The 18,527-nt window shown below is 40.7% G+C and overlaps 1 protein-coding gene and 1 non-coding gene across 2 annotated transcripts; one reads left to right on the forward strand and one right to left on the reverse strand.

Annotated features, from left to right (window-relative positions):
• The first annotated feature begins 726 nt into the window (after positions 1-726).
• tpst1l (tyrosylprotein sulfotransferase 1, like) lies at positions 727-15,833 on the forward strand. The gene is made up of 8 exons (XM_063202439.1): positions 727-842; positions 6,064-6,101; positions 6,462-7,054; positions 8,946-9,211; positions 10,415-10,561; positions 12,298-12,511; positions 15,011-15,085; positions 15,366-15,833. The coding sequence occupies exons 3-7, from the start codon at positions 6,563-6,565 to the stop codon at positions 15,044-15,046; spliced, it is 1,155 nt and encodes a 384-aa protein (XP_063058509.1). The 5' UTR covers positions 727-842; positions 6,064-6,101; positions 6,462-6,562; the 3' UTR covers positions 15,047-15,085; positions 15,366-15,833.
• Positions 15,834-17,148: 1,315 nt separating this feature from the next.
• On the reverse strand, positions 17,149-17,220 carry trnaw-cca (transfer RNA tryptophan (anticodon CCA)). Its single transcript has one exon. It is a non-coding gene; the product is annotated as a tRNA-Trp (tRNA).
• Positions 17,221-18,527: the final 1,307 nt, after the last annotated feature.

Here is an 18,527-nt window from a genome sequence, read left to right on the forward strand (position 1 = left end):
TCTCATATTAGACATACATGCCTATGCCCACATCTCTGTCACATTATCGTCTATCCTCAGTTTTGTGAAGGCCAGGGGTGGGGAACCTTTTTAATTCGAGGGGCAAATTAATCAGAGTGCCCTAAAAGTCATCCGATGGCCGTATTTTTTACACAAACCAGAATTTCCCCCTGCACTTTGGACTACCAGTATATTGAAGGCAGTCACCTTTAAAACAGACTCCACCTGCATGTCCCCTAAATATAACATAATTGTATTGCTAATGTAATTTCTAAGATTCCTTTAACAAACATGGCTTGTTTCATGTGAACCTGCATGCATAACATTAAACTTGTCTCGGGGGCAGATTAAAAAAAGGGCTCAAGGGCCGCAAACGGTTCCCCTCCCATTCCCAAAAGCAACTTTGCAGGCCACTGACCAGGTTTAATTTTGCTTCCTTGTTCATCTCTCTCTCTCTCTCTCTCTCTTAGTATTTACAAACCTGTATTGTAGGTTACTGTATGTAAGCTACCTCTCACTCACTCTGTGCACGCAATAAAAATATTATTTTAGTTCAGTGTGTGTGTGTGTGTGTGTGTGTGCAATGCATGTAGATCCACCTACCTTTACAGAAACAAAGGTAGCTCCTTTAAAGTTAGTGTCTTCGCAATTGGCCAATCAGCTTCAACGAAACAGGAAACTGCAGTTGTGCCATCTATACAGCCAATGATAACCGAGCTTGGTTTCTTCATATCTTTCACCAGTATTTCAACAATAAGTTTGTGTAACTGATGTGTTACTACATTTTCGCAACTGTAACGATTGTCTGATTTGAAAGCGACAACAGCTGTCACACGATCAAGGTAAGTAAATTCTTCGTTAACTTGCAAGGGAAATGCCATTCCATCGTCACATACCAGTGTCGCATTGACCTGCATAATTCCTGCCAGATGCTAGATTTGACGATGTCGTTTGACAGTACTTTGGAGTTATTATTACATCGACAATAGCACACAGTACATATGATACACACAGTATACCAATCTGAATACCATTCACTGCAGCGAAAGGCACTGCCACGCACGAGCCCTAATCTTCCAAGCAGCTAGTTAGCCGACCACTGGCGTTTAATATGTGTGTTGATGCGGTTTTGTAACATCTGCAGCACGCCATCTATGGCTGAGGCAACCTACGACGACGAAAGTCGAGTATGTGTCATTCATGGAAGTATAGATGTTTAAAACTCAGAACACACTTAAGTCCACGCTCGTGCGATATCTGGTCTGGGGGGGAAAACTTCCACACGTTCATGACGAAACCAACGACCTTGAGCAACAGCTGCCTGAAGTCCGACTGATTTTAATACTTGCCAAGTTGCCAGATTATGCTTGTAAAGTAACATTACCTCAAAGCCATGCATGTGGTTGCAACTTGCAACCCGTTCTAGCTAGGCCAATGCACAGATTGCAAAAATGCAACGTACAGTTGCAGTTTGTAATTGCAATTTCAAAATGCAATTTACAGTTTTAGGTATCAGGTGAAGAAGAGTCTCTGAGGGAACACAAACGTGTGTATGTAGAACTAGCAAGCAAGCAAGCCATCTGTTAAGATACATGTTTCACCAGAAGAGATCACCACCACACCATAATTCATTTGTAGCCTGCCTGATTATCATATCTTTCAAATCTCTTAAGGTGTTGTGTCACTGGAGGGCACTGCCTGGCTAATTCATTTGTGCAGACTGCTCAGTACTGTAGTAACCACACAACCCAGGGTTTCCCAATCCCACATTTTTAGTCAAGGTGGTGGGTGTATGACCATCATCTTTGTAAAGGTGATGACATGCAGTTTCATACGAAATAGGATACCCATGAAATCTCAAAACAACGTGGAGGCTTAATGTTCTTTGTAAAGCATCTAAGAAATTACATTTGCAAATCTTTCCTGGGGACCTACAAGGCAGCAGGTGTCATGGCCGGATTATCGATAAGTAAGGGGACAGTGGCACCGGGCACCAACCAATTACAGCCAGTTAGGTGGCACCACAAGAAGACTCAAACTTAATATACCAAATACATGTATTGTCCATAAAGGGGGCACCTGCAAGGTGTAGTGCCCAGGGTGTCTTAATGCGGTCCTGGTACATGTGGTATAGGTGTACGCTGGCCCTGGGGAATTATTTACTTTCAGATAGATGACTTTCTTGTTAAAACTCCTCGGAACAATGCCACCTCTTGGCTGAGAATCAAGGCAAAAACAATAGAGAAATCAGGGCCATGCATTTAGCAGCAATAAGGTTGTCACGCCTCCAACTTTGGTCTCCAAGTTCTCTTGGTGTGAACCTGATAGAATTGTTCAGTCATTTGGAAATACTATGTCAATAGACTTAAAATTGCACATTTTAAAGTATGGATCTTGCAATAAAAGTATTTCATCCACCACCTTTAAAGTCAATACTGCATCTTCAAATAAGCTTATAGCACGTGGATGAAATACTTCCAAGGAATTAAATGGCAAAGTTTCATGAATTAAAATCTGTATGATGAAGCTGGTTGTATTGTTATTGTTATTTTATGGTGTTTTTTTATGATCCACATTGCAGGTAAACGCAGGGTCAATATATTGTAAGCAGATTAGAAAAAAACACACTGTACACACTGGCCTATGTAAACAGATCTAAAAATAGTCACATGGGTGAAACCAAGGCCTAAGTTTACGTTGGAAGCCCACTGATACCACTGGAGAAAAGAATTTCATTATTACATTGCATTTGGCAGACGCTTTATAACCAAAGCGACTTACAAACGAGGGCATAATCATAGCCAACATTACTAGCAGATACAAAGGGCACAGGAAATATACAGAACAACAAGTGTAGATACAAAGAAGGGTAGGTTAGGTTTTTTATTTTTTTAGCAGAGTAGAGTACCACACACACACACACACACACACACCCGTTTTTGCAACAACAACAAAGTCAAACAAAAGGAAAAGGATAATGAGCGCTCAAAGTCTTTTCTCCAGATAGAAGGGGTGCAACTTAAAAACGCAGACTCTTCGTCAGGGCGTGGCTGACGAAGGCCAGATGGCTGAAAAAGGTCGGCATTTTTACGTTTTTTTTTTTACCCCAATGTAAAATAAAGGGATTTTAATATAACTACAACCTTGACTCAAAGGAGAGTGCTTTGGATTCAGTCATGTTTCTAAAAAAAAGCAATCCTCATCCGGCCATCAAGTATTTTTTGAAGAAGAGTGGACACCCTCTCATGTCTAGTCTGAGTCCCACAGGTGTTAATTCTCATTTGAATGTACTGTACGTGGGTGGTTGTCATATTTTGCTGAAAAAAGGTGTTTTTGAAAAAACCTTGAATTGGAGTCATGGAATTATTTATGTTCTATTCTACCAACTCTTAAGTTTAAGAATATATAGAAGACCCCCTGAGTTTTTGACTTAAATGTATATTTTTTCACTTTTGTATTGCATTAGTGACAAAAAACATCATATGGTGTGACATGAACATTATTGTGTATTAAATAAAAAAGGGGCATCATGTGATAATGTAAGCTTATTTATCCTGATTCTTTATCATTACTTTATATATGTATAGCATTGTAAGGTGCAAATATGTTACAATTTATATTATTTTGCTTTATCAACACACGCCGTCACACATTTTCCAATTTTTTTTCAATATACTTCAAATTAAACTGAAAGTAATTTGTTGCAATATACCAAAATACCTGAAATATTAGATGTGACTTGTATCCACCCATCACATCTATTATTTTATGATTTATAACCAAAATATCCTACTTATTTTCTTAATTATGAGTGTCACACCGAATGACATGGCGTCACGCCATATGATGAATTACTCCAAAGTCCACAAAATTGCATGAACTGCATTTATTAAGGAACCAAACAGGTTGATAAGGGATTACGGCATTATTCCAATGTAACAAAAATGAAAAAATATTTAATATTGTTAAAAAATGTGTAACAATGGGTAGCTTTTAACATGTCAAGTATTACACCGCCGTATCCATTCCATGGTACCCTGCAACTGCTTATTATTATTAACTAGATGGATTTTAAGCTTGCTAAATCATTAAAGTAAGAGTAATGCTTTGTTAATCACAGAATAGTAATACTGCTTTGTAAATAATTAGTAAATAAGAATAAATATAAGTGAAACAGTGACAATAAAAAATGGGAAAAAAACATGACTGACGCAAGGTCATTAAAACAGTATGCCACTGAAAACTGTAAAACATTTGGCAACTAGACATGAACAGACAAACCATATTCTTGTGTGTGTGTGTGTGTGTATGTGTGTGTGTGTTTTAGGTATGGAACAAGTGCATATTTGTTGGAGGTTTAAACTACGCTAAAAATGAGCCAGTCACATTTCAAGAGCAAGAAAACACGCTTGCACTGCTCAGATTGTTTGAGACAACAGGCTATTTCATTCCGGTTGTAACATATGCATATGTCTTTGTGGCCCCTCAAAAACATTCTGGTGCTAATTATCAGTGTACACTATACAAATATTAAGGCATATATTACTATAAATAATTTAAATATTTGCATCTACTTCTCTCTTCTTTTCCTCATGACCTCCTGTCTCTTTCCAGGATCAATTTCTTCCTGTATTTCCTTGTTCTTTCTTTACTCGCCACCTCTATCCACCTGCTACAATCTTAATAAAGTTGAAAAGTTGAAAAAAAGTTGAAAAGTAAATAAATAAACAAATAAAAGAAATGTGAAGCATTTAAATTATAAAAGAAGCATGTTATCATCAATTCATATTCATGTATGGATATTGTGGATATATTGGTGTCAGAATAATACATATACACCACTAACATGTTTTAAAGCATCAATATATCAAACAAATATGAATATTAGCCAAGAAAAATGAAATATATGTGGTATTTATGCATTAAAATGAAGCTCATATCATATGGTGTGACAAAATTGTAATATGGTGTGACAAGAAAATAGTCACACCTTATGATATTTTGTCACACCATATGAGGTTTCATTGCCTTATTTCATGAGATTAAGCAATGTGTATTCATGTTAGCCATGTAAAACCATGCTAAATGCAATATGGCAAGATAGTTTTCAAGGTTATATTGACTAAAAAATAATCTATTGTCTTTATTTTTGTGTAAAATGTGTCACACCAAAAGACATGCAACATGGAACTGGAGGAGCGGTGTCGGATAAACTTGATTTTTTTGGGACATTATAAAGAGCCAAAACTCATCTTATAGCTGTCAATGTCCTTCTGAGGTGATATTGTTCTTCCTGAAAGAATGAGGACCCCTCACTTGGCAATGGTGTCCATACAATTGCCAGTTCAAAAATTGAAATAAGGTGTCACACCATATGATATCAATTTTGGAACCAAAATGTTTCAGTTAATGGTGGCTTCAAATTTATAATGCCTGAAATCTTCACTAAATAGGTTCAACAATGTATGTCTTGGCTATAATTACATGACTGAATATACAGAAAAGGAGAACATTTTCTAGTTTTTATTCAAAATCAAACTTTGGGACATGGATTGGAACCGTCACACCATATGAGCTTTTTCTACTTTGGCTCTAAATTGTGAATAAATTGAAGATTAATGTTGCAAGTGATTTATATGAACGTATACAACTGCACATTCTGAACAACATAAACACAGTTTTTAGCACCTTTTTATAAAAATTACACAACTTTGACATAGGGGAACAAAAAAAGGCCACGTCATGTCAACCACCCACATACTGTGGTTTGTTGATGAGCTCATAGTGCGACTTTGTTATAGGGAGGTACAGTATGTTTATTTTACCAACAGGTGATGATCAAGGAAGTAGATTACAGAGATGAAATTCTGGGGAAACGTGTGTGCGTGTGTATGTATGTGTGTGTGTGTGTGTGAGAGAGAGAGAGAGAGAGAGAGAGAGAGAGGGGGCATTCCATGTGCTGTGCTGTCTATCTCATAGTTATCTTGTTGATCATTTTCTCTCTCTCTCGCTCTCTCTCTCTCTCTCTCTCTCTCTCTCTCTCTCTCTCTCTCTACACCATAGGCACCATGGAGCTGATTCAACAGATTTTGGTCCTTCAAGTAAGAGAAGCTTTCTCTCTCAGCCCTCCCCATATACCACCTGTGTAAACCTAGAACTCCAGAAGACTGATTCATACCCTTACCCACACGCCCCACAAGCCCATACCTGCCATCCAACATAACTAAACCTTTCATTGCTTTGCCACTGTTTAACATCTTGCACTACGTGCTGCATTCCTGTTTGATTGTCTTCCACTTTCATGGTGTTCACCTGACTTCTCATCATTGGTTGTCTTGTCTTCTCACAACATATCCGTTGTCTTGTCTTCTCACCTTGTGTGTTCACTTCCTCCTCCTTCTTCTGTTCTCCTCTCCTCTTCTCTTCTCTGCTCTTCATCTTCTTCTGTCATGTCCATATAGCTTAACACTCCCCCCAAATCATTCACCTCCTCCTTCACGCTCTCCGCGTCCTCCTCTTCCTCCGTATCTCTGTCTGCCATCGTCATCGTCGTCGAGTTGCGATGCGGAAGCCTCGGAACGCAGTGCTGCTGGCCAGCGTGGTGGTCAGCTCGGTCACCGTCTTCTACCTGGGCCTCAGCTCCATGGAGTGCCCCAGCCGCCACGCGAGCACCCACACCCACGCTCGCTATGGCGGCTCTAGTGCCCTGCACCGCTACTCCTGGCCCCCCCAGAGCCAGAACAGCAACAACAACAGCCCGGGTCAGAACAACAACACGGGCGGGCCGTTTCCCGACACCGCCATCCCGCTGGAGTACAACGAGAACACGCCGCTGATCTTCGTAGGAGGCGTGCCGCGCTCGGGCACCACGCTGATGCGCGCCATGCTGGACGCCCACCCGCTGGTGCGCTGCGGCGAGGAGACCCACGTCATCCCGCGCCTGCTGGCCATGCACGCCACCTGGTCGCGCTCCGCACGCGAGCGCATGCGACTGGACGAGGCCGGCGTCACGGAGGAAGTGCTGGACGCCGCCGTGCGTGCCTTCCTGCTTGAGGTAAGACCAGTGGATTTTAGGAAGTGTACAATTCTTGCACACCTCCTTTGGTCAGGTGCGTAGGAGTGGAATCCCTGGGTGACCAACGTTAAAGCAAAGAAGGTTGAATTGCTTGAACGTTAAAGGTTGAATTGTTTGAAGAAGGTCAGTAGTCCGAAACTTTGCTGTAAACCATGCAAATGTGAACAGTGTGCGGGAGCTTTCTTTGCTTTAAGACTAGTGGATTGCAATCAGGGATGGATTAAGATTTCATGGGCCCTTGGGCCAGACAACAAGAGAGGCCCCCTCTCCATGGAATGGCGAGGTTCAAACACTGGTGTCACTTTTATCTGTGTTGCACTTAAAATGGGAATCTACAAACCCCAACTCCGATGAAGTTGGGACGTTTGGTAAACAGTGAATAAAATCAAAATGCTATCATTTTCAAAACATTCAATCTATTCATTAGATGGAGAATAGTGAAAAGACAACATATTAAGTGTTAAAACTGAGAAAAAATATTGTTTTGGGGGACATATGTACTCATTTCTAATTTGATAAATCCAACACGTCTCAAAAGAGTTGGGACGGGGACAATAAATGTCAGCAAATGTCGAGGAAGACTAAAAACAAAACAAAAGACAACACTTAACAGTTAAATACATTAACCGATGAGATGATTTTATATAAAAAACAGTGTTAATTCCTATCTTCGAAGTGATTTCACCAGCTTAAATGGTGGGTGTATTCCTTGTCATGTTTTGTAATGTTTTCCTTTCTGTAGTGCTTACAGTGTGACAGGTCTTGACCAAAAACCCACCATTTTATCACCTGCTGGTCCTTATGATAGAGCCAAACTGTTAAAACATAGTAGAGAATGCAATTTGACCTTACTATGTGGCAGTAATCGATGATCTCCCTTCAAAATATAATGCATGAGTGGCTTTTCATGCTGTTTAGAACCCATTTATACCATTCAGCACTGTATTTAACTCTACAGATGAGTGAGAACATCTTAACCAATGCACTACTGCACCCGCATGCCATCATGGAGGCTGACTTTTGAAGCTAGCACTAACACAAGTTGGATGGTCCATTTTTACTGTAGCACAGGATGTGCAATGCTCTATTATTGTCAAAAAGAATGGACTTCTACAACTTCTGCTGACTTCTGTAAGCAAAGGACACTTTTCCATGTCTTCTGGGTCTATTTCAAGTGAGCTCAGGTGCTTAGGAGAATGTTACACCCCTGTATCATTTTCATGCATTAAGCATTCTTAATATGGTCAATTTTCAATAGCTCTAATTCCTGGAGTGCTAGAGTGAGACTACAGCCAATATATATTTCATGATGTCATGAACCTATACAATGATTTTATTAACAAAAATATGTCTTATATACACTCAATCGTGGTAAATCAAAGGGAATTCAAAAATGTATGTAATAACTATGGTAATTATTCCCTTTGCATCTTTAATTCTGAGTGACACAGCCTCTCTGTGATGATCTTATACCTGGACACCTATATTGTCCGTCAGTACAATTCATTTTGAAATGTTCTTCTTTGTTGTTTTATCTTATTTGGATGTTTACTAAATTTCACTGATCCCCGTCCCAACTCTTTTGAGACGTGTTGGATTTATTAAATTAGAAATGAGTACATATGTCCCCCAAAACAATATTTTTTCTCGGTTTTAACACTTAATATGTTGTCTTTTCACTATTCTCCATCTAATGAATAGATTGAATGTTTTGAAAATGATAGCATTTTGATTTTATTCACTGTTTACCAAACGTCCCAACTTCATCGGAGTTGGGGTTTGTACTACTTTGTGTTGTGCTCCAAACACAATTACCTTTTTTTGCTAATGACAATAAATCATTCTCTTGATCAATCTCTTGAATCTTTAGGTCATTGTGGGGCATGGCGAGCTGGCTCCGCGCCTCTGCAACAAGGACCCCTTCACGCTCAAGTCGCTGACGTATTTGGCACGGCTGTTCCCGCGCGCCAAGTTTGTGCTGATGATGCGTGACGGGCGGTCAGTGGCGCACTCCATCGTGTCGCGGCGCATCGCCATCTCGGGCTTCGACACCAGCAGCTACCGTGACTGCCTGGTGAAGTGGAGCCGCGGGGCCGAGGCCATGTACGACCAGTGCCTGGAGGCCGGCAAGGACAGGTAATAATAAGAATAATAATAACAATAATAATAATAATAATAACAGTAATAACAGTAATAATCCTCATCATCATTAGCCTTGCGCGCTTATGTTCTTCCGCCAAAGGATTGGCTCCACTGCTTGAAATGGTAGTATTATGGGATGGTCAGGACCAGGCTACATCTTCATAATATGTATGTAATATACGTATGTTAAATTCCATGTGAAAAGCATAAAATGAACAGAGTTGTCTCCATAACTGTTTTATAAATATTCCATGTTGCAATGTGGACGGCTGCGGCAATTTTTTTCCTTCATTTAGTGGGTGCGGCTTATATTGAGGTATGGCTTATAGGCCGGAAATGATGGTCCTCTAGGTGCATGCTGCTGGTCACCTTAATTTCCTTTGGGATTAATAACTCCACCCTTACTTCTCCTTAAACCTCCATCCATGGCTGAAGTGCCCTTGAGCATGGCACTTAACCTCACATTGCTCCAGGGACTGTAACTAACCAATACTATGTAAATAACTGTAAGTCGCTTTGGATAAAAGCGTCATCTAAAGCCTAGTTCAGACTCCTCCTTCAGTTGCAGGACACATACTACCAGCGGGGGGTGACGGCAGATCATGAACCCAAACAGCCACCACGTCCCCCTCTTTAGAGCTGAAACGACCTCTCGCAGCGCTCAACGTATATTTCTCCCAGGCTGAATTGTCCATAATCTGCCGCTACCCCCCAGCTGTCAGTACATGTCCTGCAACTGAAGGAAGAGTCTAAATAGTGTAATTTAATGTAATGTAATAAAAGTTGCCCTACTCTACTCCTTTAGGTGCAGTATGCTAAGTGCAATGTAATGTAATAAAAGTCACTCTACTCTACTGTACTAGGTGCAGTATGCTAAGTATAATATACTGTAATAAAAGTTCTACTCTACTCCTCTAGGCGCCTGATGCTATGTGTAATATAATGTATAATGTAATAAAAGTTGTTCTACTCTACGAGGTGCATGCACCTAAGTTTAATGTAATGTACTGTAATAAAAGTTGCCCTACTCTACTCTACTCTACTCTACTAGGTGCATGCTCCTAAGTTTAATGTAATGTACTGTAATAAAAGTTGCCCTACTCTACTCTACTCTACTCTACGAGGTGCATGCACCTAAGTTTAATGTAATGTACTGTAATAAAAGTTGCCCTACTCTACTCTACTCTACTCTACTAGGTGCATGGTGCTGCGTTATGAGCAGTTGGTGCTGCAGCCTCAGGTTGCCATGCGGGCGCTGCTCTCCTTCCTGGACCTGCCCTGGCACCCGCACGTGCTGCACCACGAGCAGTTCATCGGGAAGGCCGGCGGGGTCTCACTGTCCAAGTAAGTTAGTTTGTAGTTTTGTGCTGTAACTATTTAGACGTCTTTGTCTTTTTCTTCTGGTCGTCTTCTTCTTCTCTTGAGGAAAGACAAAAGGGTGTCCCTGTACAGAGGTGCATTTATCGAAAATCTGGTTGCTAGCCAGTTAGCAACTTGGGTGGTTGCCAATCGGAAATTACATTATAAATAACAAAGTAGCTAACATAGTTAGAAACTGCGTTTTCGAGAAATGCACCCCAGGAATTGTGATGGGAACAATATTATACTTCTTTTCAGGGCTAGGCTGGGACCAAAAAACAGCCAGAGCATTTTTGTTGTAGACCAGCCACTCACACAGCCGCACCTGATTTTCTATGAGGAAAACCGTGAGAAACACACTAAGGTGGACGCTAGACTTGGTTCTGTATTCTGTATCTCTGTTGTTCTGATAAGGCCGATGGTATTGTCTAACATAACGTATGCTCTTTACATACACTGTCATATCTGCTTTGTTTTCCATGTTGCTTCCTCATCAGATCTCTGATAAGGGGCCTCGTATCTGTTGCCTTTGAAACTGCTGCTCAGTGACAATCTGTACAACTCGTCATATGTACTGCAGCATTTCAACCAACCTCTTACACAGTACACCCTTTTTCTTTTATTAAGGCAGTGTTGCATAAGCCATACGTACGTTAACTGGTACTCAGTTTTACTCAGCACATCAGAGGAAGCTATTTGGACATTTCCAGTGTAGTTTGGTTGGGAGTCATGGGTACAGTGTTTGTGTTCACATTATACACTATCTATTCAGTTCAGATCCTGCCCTCTCTTTTCCCCTCTTGCCTGTCCTTTTTCCAGTGCAAATATACTTACAGTATAACAGTAAGGTGTCGAAAACCCGATAGCATCATTGAAATACCACCATCACTCAGGTCTAGGTCCAGATACTTTACAGCAGGAAAAAAAAACATTTTTCGTCATGTTTCATGGCATTTTCTGTTTTTGGAGGTCCAGTTTATACGTATGGGCATTCAACCACTGTATCATGAAGTAAAAAATAAGCATTTTAAGGATGCACATGCAAAGCAATTGTAAATTGCCGACATTGCGTGTACTGCAGGCAAAAAGGCAGTAGACTGTTTTTTATTCAGGCATTATTTGTGTTATTTGTGAACATGTTTTAAATTCAGTACATCATTTGAGTCTTCCCTGATGCAACCTGGACATGAAAAAAGACTATTGACTGCTTTCCTATCATGCATCACATTGCTCCATTGCTCACCATACTGCTTCTCTCACTCAGATATGTTTTTCTTCTGAATTGTGTTTATTCGGCTTGAGACACACCATTAGTCAAACACACACACACACACACACACACACACACACACACACACACACACACACACACACACACACACACAAAGAACATCTCCTTGTTTATGCCGCTATCCTTTACTCTTCCAGTCTTTATAATCTCTCTCTCTTGCTTCTTGCTCTCTCTCTCTCTCTCTCTCTCTCTCTCTCTCTCTCTCTCTCACACACACACATACACAGACCATCTTTTCATTTCATTTTTAATGTTTATTTAGCAGGGACAGTGCACAATATATAATTGAGCCAGATTATAGCCACAAGGCTAATGTTCATCTGTGGCTATAATCTGGCTCAATTGTATGTATCTCCTTGTACAGTATGTGCCACTATCCTACCGGCTCCGTAACCCTGCCTCTGCCTGTGCCTGTGTGTTTGCCTGACAGGGTGGAGCGCTCCACGGACCAGGTGATGAACCCCGTGAACACGGACGCCCTGGTGAAGTGGGTGGGCAAGATGCCTCCGGACGTGCTGAAGGACATGGCAGACATCGCTCCCATGCTGATCCGCCTGGGCTACGACCCCCATGCCAACCCGCCCGACTACACCAAGCTGCAGGAGCCTGCCAACCCCAACCCCAACCCCAACGCCACGTCACTGGTGAGGAACCCACAGTTTAGAAGCAGAGGCATCACATCCCTAGCCTGATTATCATTGACTTTCAAATCTCTTCGAGACTTAGTCTGATCAAGAGCATAACAATTAACATTTCCCAAACGGGATGGTTGACAAGCCTCCCTTGGATTGCTAATGGTAGTTTGCTTCCTGACAAAGTGGGAGGAGTTCCCAATTTTTCTGGAGCTCAGAAAGTACTTGCATTGCTCTTGACCTGACTAGTAGCAATGCTGAAGGTGTTGCGTCACTAGGATGGCACGGCCTGGCAACCACATCCCACAATCAGTTTTGCCAGATTGGGTGGTTTCCCCAATTGGGCTGTTTCGAATGGCCATCTGCGGGTAAAAAAGGGCATTGTGCAGATTTTTTCTGTAGAGTTATGGGCACAGAAATTAGTAGAATTTGGTTCAAATATTGGCAGGATTTAGTGCCTCCATGCAGTTTTTGAGCATTTTGTGGGTTGGAAATCATCTGTCACATCTGGCAATCTTGCCCAAAATGCAACACAAAAGAACAGAATAGAATGATATTGGGTCCATTCTATTATCCAAACTCTCGTCCTCTACTGGTGCTTGTGGCCTCACGCTTTGCCTGTGCCCCACCTCCGTGGAGAAAGTAACGTTTCTCCACTGTCAGCCTAGCAACAGGGTAAGTGAAGATTTTCTTGCACACCTCCTTGGTCAGGTGCGTAGGAGTGGAACCCCAAAGTCACCAACGTTAGATCAAAGAAAGCTCCCGCACACTGTTCACCTTTGCATGGTTTAATGCAGCGTTTCGGTCTACTGACCTTCTTCAAACAATTCAACTTAGCCTAGCAACACGTAGCCTAGCAACAGCAACTTTTGGGTGACTAATACGGATAATACGGTGGACAGAACTAAAAGCCTTTGTTGTCATCACTGTATATACACAGTACAATGAGATACAGAGTAAGAGAGTGTCGAGCGTAAAAATAGCTTTGAAATTGGACTATGACGAGTCATGTTAATTACAGTATTTGGCCAAGTAGATTCTTTCAAGCTCCATTTTTCAGACCCGTCCATCAAGTATTATTTTTGCCTCACCTGTGCAAGGGGAACAGAACGGTGGGACGGTACCATGCTCAGGGTACCTCGGTGATGGAGGAGGATGGAGAGAGCACTGGTTAATTACTCCCCCCACCAACCTGGCATATATTAATATAGCACAGTAGGTACATGACTGGGAGAACTTTTGAGGGCCAATACTTTCAAGATGTCTGACTTTTGATATGGACATGGAAGCATCGTAATCTCGACACTTTGCTGTCAAGTTCCATCCATTTTCATACTGTACCTTTGTTTCTTTGTTTTTTTATTATTTTGTGGGGGAGGGGTATCAGACAATTACACAGGTAGTACATTATAATACGGCTCTGGTAAATGAAAGTGTAGGCATACTTCCTCTGAGCCCTTTCTGTCCATTGAGTCCATCCCTTAACTGCAGAGTCCTGTTTTCAAGTTCCAAATTATGGTCAAAGTTTTCCTACCTTCCTGAACTGATGTCCTTCCTCAAACTATTACTTTCTCAAACCAGTTTGTGCAATTCCGTCATCAGACAGTGCAGTTCCAAAGATATCTGAAAAGCATGATGTCATGTAGAGGAGTTCCACACAGGGCTAACCAACCATGTCATTATGCTTGTGGTCCTGCTGTAAAACACACGTCAGTGCTACACAGTGTGTTTGTGTGGATGCATATCCCGTAAATTCTGGGGATGTCTCTTCCTGGAATGGGAAGACTTTCCTGTGTAGTATGTTGAAGGAGAAGATTATGCACATCCCAGGAAAAGGTGCAGGACAAAGGCTGACTGTAGTTTTCTGAGTGAGAAGTCTGCACACTTAAAATCCTTTTTTGTGCGGACTTCTCACTCGGAAAGACTTTCCTGTGTACCTGGAAAAATGATTTTTTTTGTCACTTTCACATTTAGTTTCTTTAAACGAATTAGCTAATTGTCAGCGATAGGAATAGCCGTGTTTAAATTAACACTTCCATCAAGCGTCAAGTTCGTTTCTTGCATAATTTCGTTTCAAAGGAATTTCTCACCCTTGTGTCAGAGTATGGTGGCTCAAATTGGACAATGCTGATAGTGTTTTATTAAGCACCTGGCTGAGTCACTCCAAACCACAATTTTATTTGGCTATAGGTTGTCATATACAGTCTGTGATCACAGAACAAGGGTGAACATCCTGTTTAACTACTGTACATTGAAAGCCAAAGTCCCTGACATTTGTAATATGGAATTTTCCTATGAACTAGTTACCTTTCTAGTTAAGTTACTAGTTACTTTTACCAAAGTAACTTACCCAACACTGCTAATGAATTAAATATCTATATAATAGCGGTTTAACTAATTGGTTTTTCTACATACCGCACAAGTCATTTAGCCAGCATCAAAGGGCTTATGTCTGAAAGAATAAACAAGTTGTTGAAAAGTTATTAGTCTTTCCCCCTTCCTCTGTTCTAGGTGCATACAGCATTAGAAAGTCCTGATCCCAGCTAAGACTGTTGTACCCTTGGTGATCACAATGACCAGTTATTGGTAAGTAAATTACCTTTATGTTGAATCTTTCACACTCTGATTTCTGATTTTTATATTATATTATATTATATTATATTATATTATATTATATTATATTATGAATATTACATACATACACATTATTGTATACTAATTAATGTGAAATCAAAATATGATATGATAGGATGTGTTTTTACTCAATATCTTAAATAATCAAGAATTTTGATTGTTTTCTTTTTCATTAGGATATTGAAATCAAAGTAGTACAGTAGTCTAAACAGTGATGTCTTGTTTCCTCCAGAGGTATCAATCAACTGTTGGAGATGGCCGTGGGTTCCTCCCTACCCTAATTGAGGCTGCTTTTAAAGGAGTGCCATGCTGATCGGTTCCTTGCGGGAGAGGAAATCAGCTGCCTATGTCCGTTAACTGAGGATATAATCCTCAATGTAATTACTAGTTAAAATCTGAAATTGTAAAAAAGACTGTATCACAAGCACACATGACATGGTTAACTTGGTGTTAACGAATGTCTACACTTCTCATCTCTTAACGTGACTTAGAACTTCATGTGTGAGATTTAATATATCTCTGAGTTGTTCGTCCAGATTCATCAGTATTTTTTATTCTAAATGGAAATGCAAATACAGAGAGTATTTTTGTGACATCAATGGCTGTGTTACACTTCATGTGTTTTGATCATTTTTTGTTTTCTTCTTTGTAAAGGTCATGATGTGATCTCAGAGATTATTTATTAAAGAGAGATTTATTTTTCAAATATGTTCAATGTATGTGCATTTATTGTCCACACAACTTGGACTAAGTAACAGACTTGGTCAGGCACATATCACTTTTTTAAATTCTTCACCCTGTAAAGATTGAGAAATGTTCTGTATTTCAGTTACAGGTTCAGACTTAATTTGTTTCTCCTGACTTCATAATTGATCCATACTTACAGTAACTGCAGTCACATAGTCTTCCAACATACAGGGCAAATGTGCAGGGCTGTAGTACTCGAGTCCGGACTCGGTCCGAGTCCGGACTCAAGTCTGTTTTTTTATGGACTTGGACTTGTCTTGGACTCGCCATCAATTGGACTCGGACTTGTCTTGGACTCGGACACTGGTCTTGCCAAATTAAGCTTTTGGACTCGACCGGGTCTGTCTTTATTTTGTTCAGAGCATTGGCTATCATAAATTCTAGAGTGGAGCTTGAAATCCAACAACATAAATGTTTGTCTTCACATCCATGGCATATAGGTTACCTTCAAACATTCTCATAATTGACATTCATCCTTTTCACTGTTCAACACTGACCGACATGTGACTCGGACTTGACTTGGACTCGAATCTTGTTGGACTCGGTCTTGTCTCGGACTCGAAACTCTTTTGACTCGGACTCGTCTCGGACTTGACTATTCTGGTCTTGGACTTGTCTTGGACTCTACAAAGGTGGACTTGACTACAGCCCTGCAAATGTGTAGTCTTTGTGCAACGTAGCTGGAAATGTCAAATTATGGTAGCTTGTGCATGAGGTAAGGTGGTTAGGAGTAGATAAACACAGATTACATCATCCATCCCAGGAGGACCGGAAGGGAGATTACCATGATGAACAGATTGTGTTTAAAGAGAGTTAAGAAAAGAGAAAGAATTGGGAAATGAATATTAGAATTAGAATTGGAAAATAAGACTGGAAAGAAACTAAATGTTCCAACAACTAAACGAGTGCTTAGACCACCCCAATAGATCTAGGATGGTTCCTAGCTTACATTGACAGTGTGTTATAATATTATATCATAATAATAATAATAATACACTAAATATAGTAATACACTATAGACTTAACATGTAAGACACAACAGCAGCAGAGTTTGGATATCATGAAACAAGTTGACAAAAAACTTGTTAATCAATGCAATTCAAGCACAAAGACATTTTAACACAAAACCTTATAGTGAGTCACTATAGTGCCATTAGTAATGGTGTGTTATTGATGTCACCTTTTCATTCCATCATTTTGTGCTGACATTTCCTCATATTGCCTTTAAAATGTCATAAATTCAAGCATGATCGAGGGAAAAAACGTATTGACCCCGACGTGATTTGAACACGCAACCTTCTGATCTGGAGTCAGACGCGCTACCGTTGCGCCACGAGGTCTACTTCCTATTGGTAATCGTCTCTATATAAAACCACTCGTCATCAAATTAGTTCGTATGACAATGGATGGTTATCGTTGTTTGGTAATTCATAACATTACGCACATTCACATAAACAAAATTGTGATACAAATCGGAAGGCAGAGAGCAAGAAAGAGGCAGTAGATAGTCTTTGAAAAGGCATTCCCGCTGGTGTCCCTGAATTAGCCTAGCTTAGCACCAAGTCTATGTAAATGTGAGAGTAGACTACGCCCACAAATCTCAATGGAAGATAGGCTACAATGTACAAAAATACAGTGTAACAAAATATCGTGCATGAAGCATTCTGTGTCGTTACATTTGACGTCAATGTTGCTGGTTCTCGCTTGTCTGTTAATAGGTTTATGCTTAGGCTATCAGAGTTACCTTTTTTACTTTCACTAGGCCTATGTGTTCCCTCCTACAATTCTTATCTCTCGCCGGTTATTAGGAGTAGCATCCAACTGCAGTGTGCAGGGGGGAGGAGGGAGATGTGCCCAGGGGGGAGGAGGGAGATGTCATCCAGACCTGCCCCCTCCCCTGCACACTGCAGTTGAACATATTTGGTTATTACAGGCTAGCCGTCTTCCAGTTCTATTTCCCCAGAATCCCCAATTTAAACACTGCACACAACAGCCCTTTTCTGGCTGGGCCCGTCAATCCCAAAATGTGCACTGCACACCTAAATTAAAACTAAATGTGTGCTATGTTACTGCAACGTGCAATTAGGCCTAATGTGTAGTAGGTCCGAGTGTAGGTTTTGTATTTTGTTTTTGTGTAAGGTGCGTGTGTGTGTGTGTGTGTTTGTGTTTGTGTGTGTGTGCGTGTGTGTGTGTGTGTGAGAGAGAGCGTGCCCTGCGCACAATAATGTGTAGGCCTAGGTCTTATGGCTTGTATTTGTGTATCTAGATGAGACACTAAAATTTTCCCTATCGACCAAATATTTTTGTAATTACGGTAATCTGAAGAGGGCTTGTCAAAACGCGTCGGTGTAAAAGGGTTAATTGGCTTATGCTGTTCAATTCACGTTTTTACTTTCACTATGTGTTGTCTCCTAGGCCTACTAGACCTTTTCTTATCTCTCGACGGTTATTGCAGGCTAGCCGTCTTGAAGGGTTCCACTTTCCTATAGGCCTAGTTCCCCAGAATCCTCAACTTAAACACACACACACACACACACCTTCAGCAGCCCTTTTCTGACTAGGCTATAGGCCCGTAGCCCAAAATGTGCACACCTAAATTAAAACTAAATGTGTGCTGTGTTTACTGCAATAGGCCTAATGTGTAGGT

This window comes from Engraulis encrasicolus, chromosome 7 (genome assembly GCF_034702125.1).
Source record: "Engraulis encrasicolus isolate BLACKSEA-1 chromosome 7, IST_EnEncr_1.0, whole genome shotgun sequence".
Taxonomy (NCBI): Eukaryota; Metazoa; Chordata; class Actinopteri; order Clupeiformes; family Engraulidae; genus Engraulis; species Engraulis encrasicolus.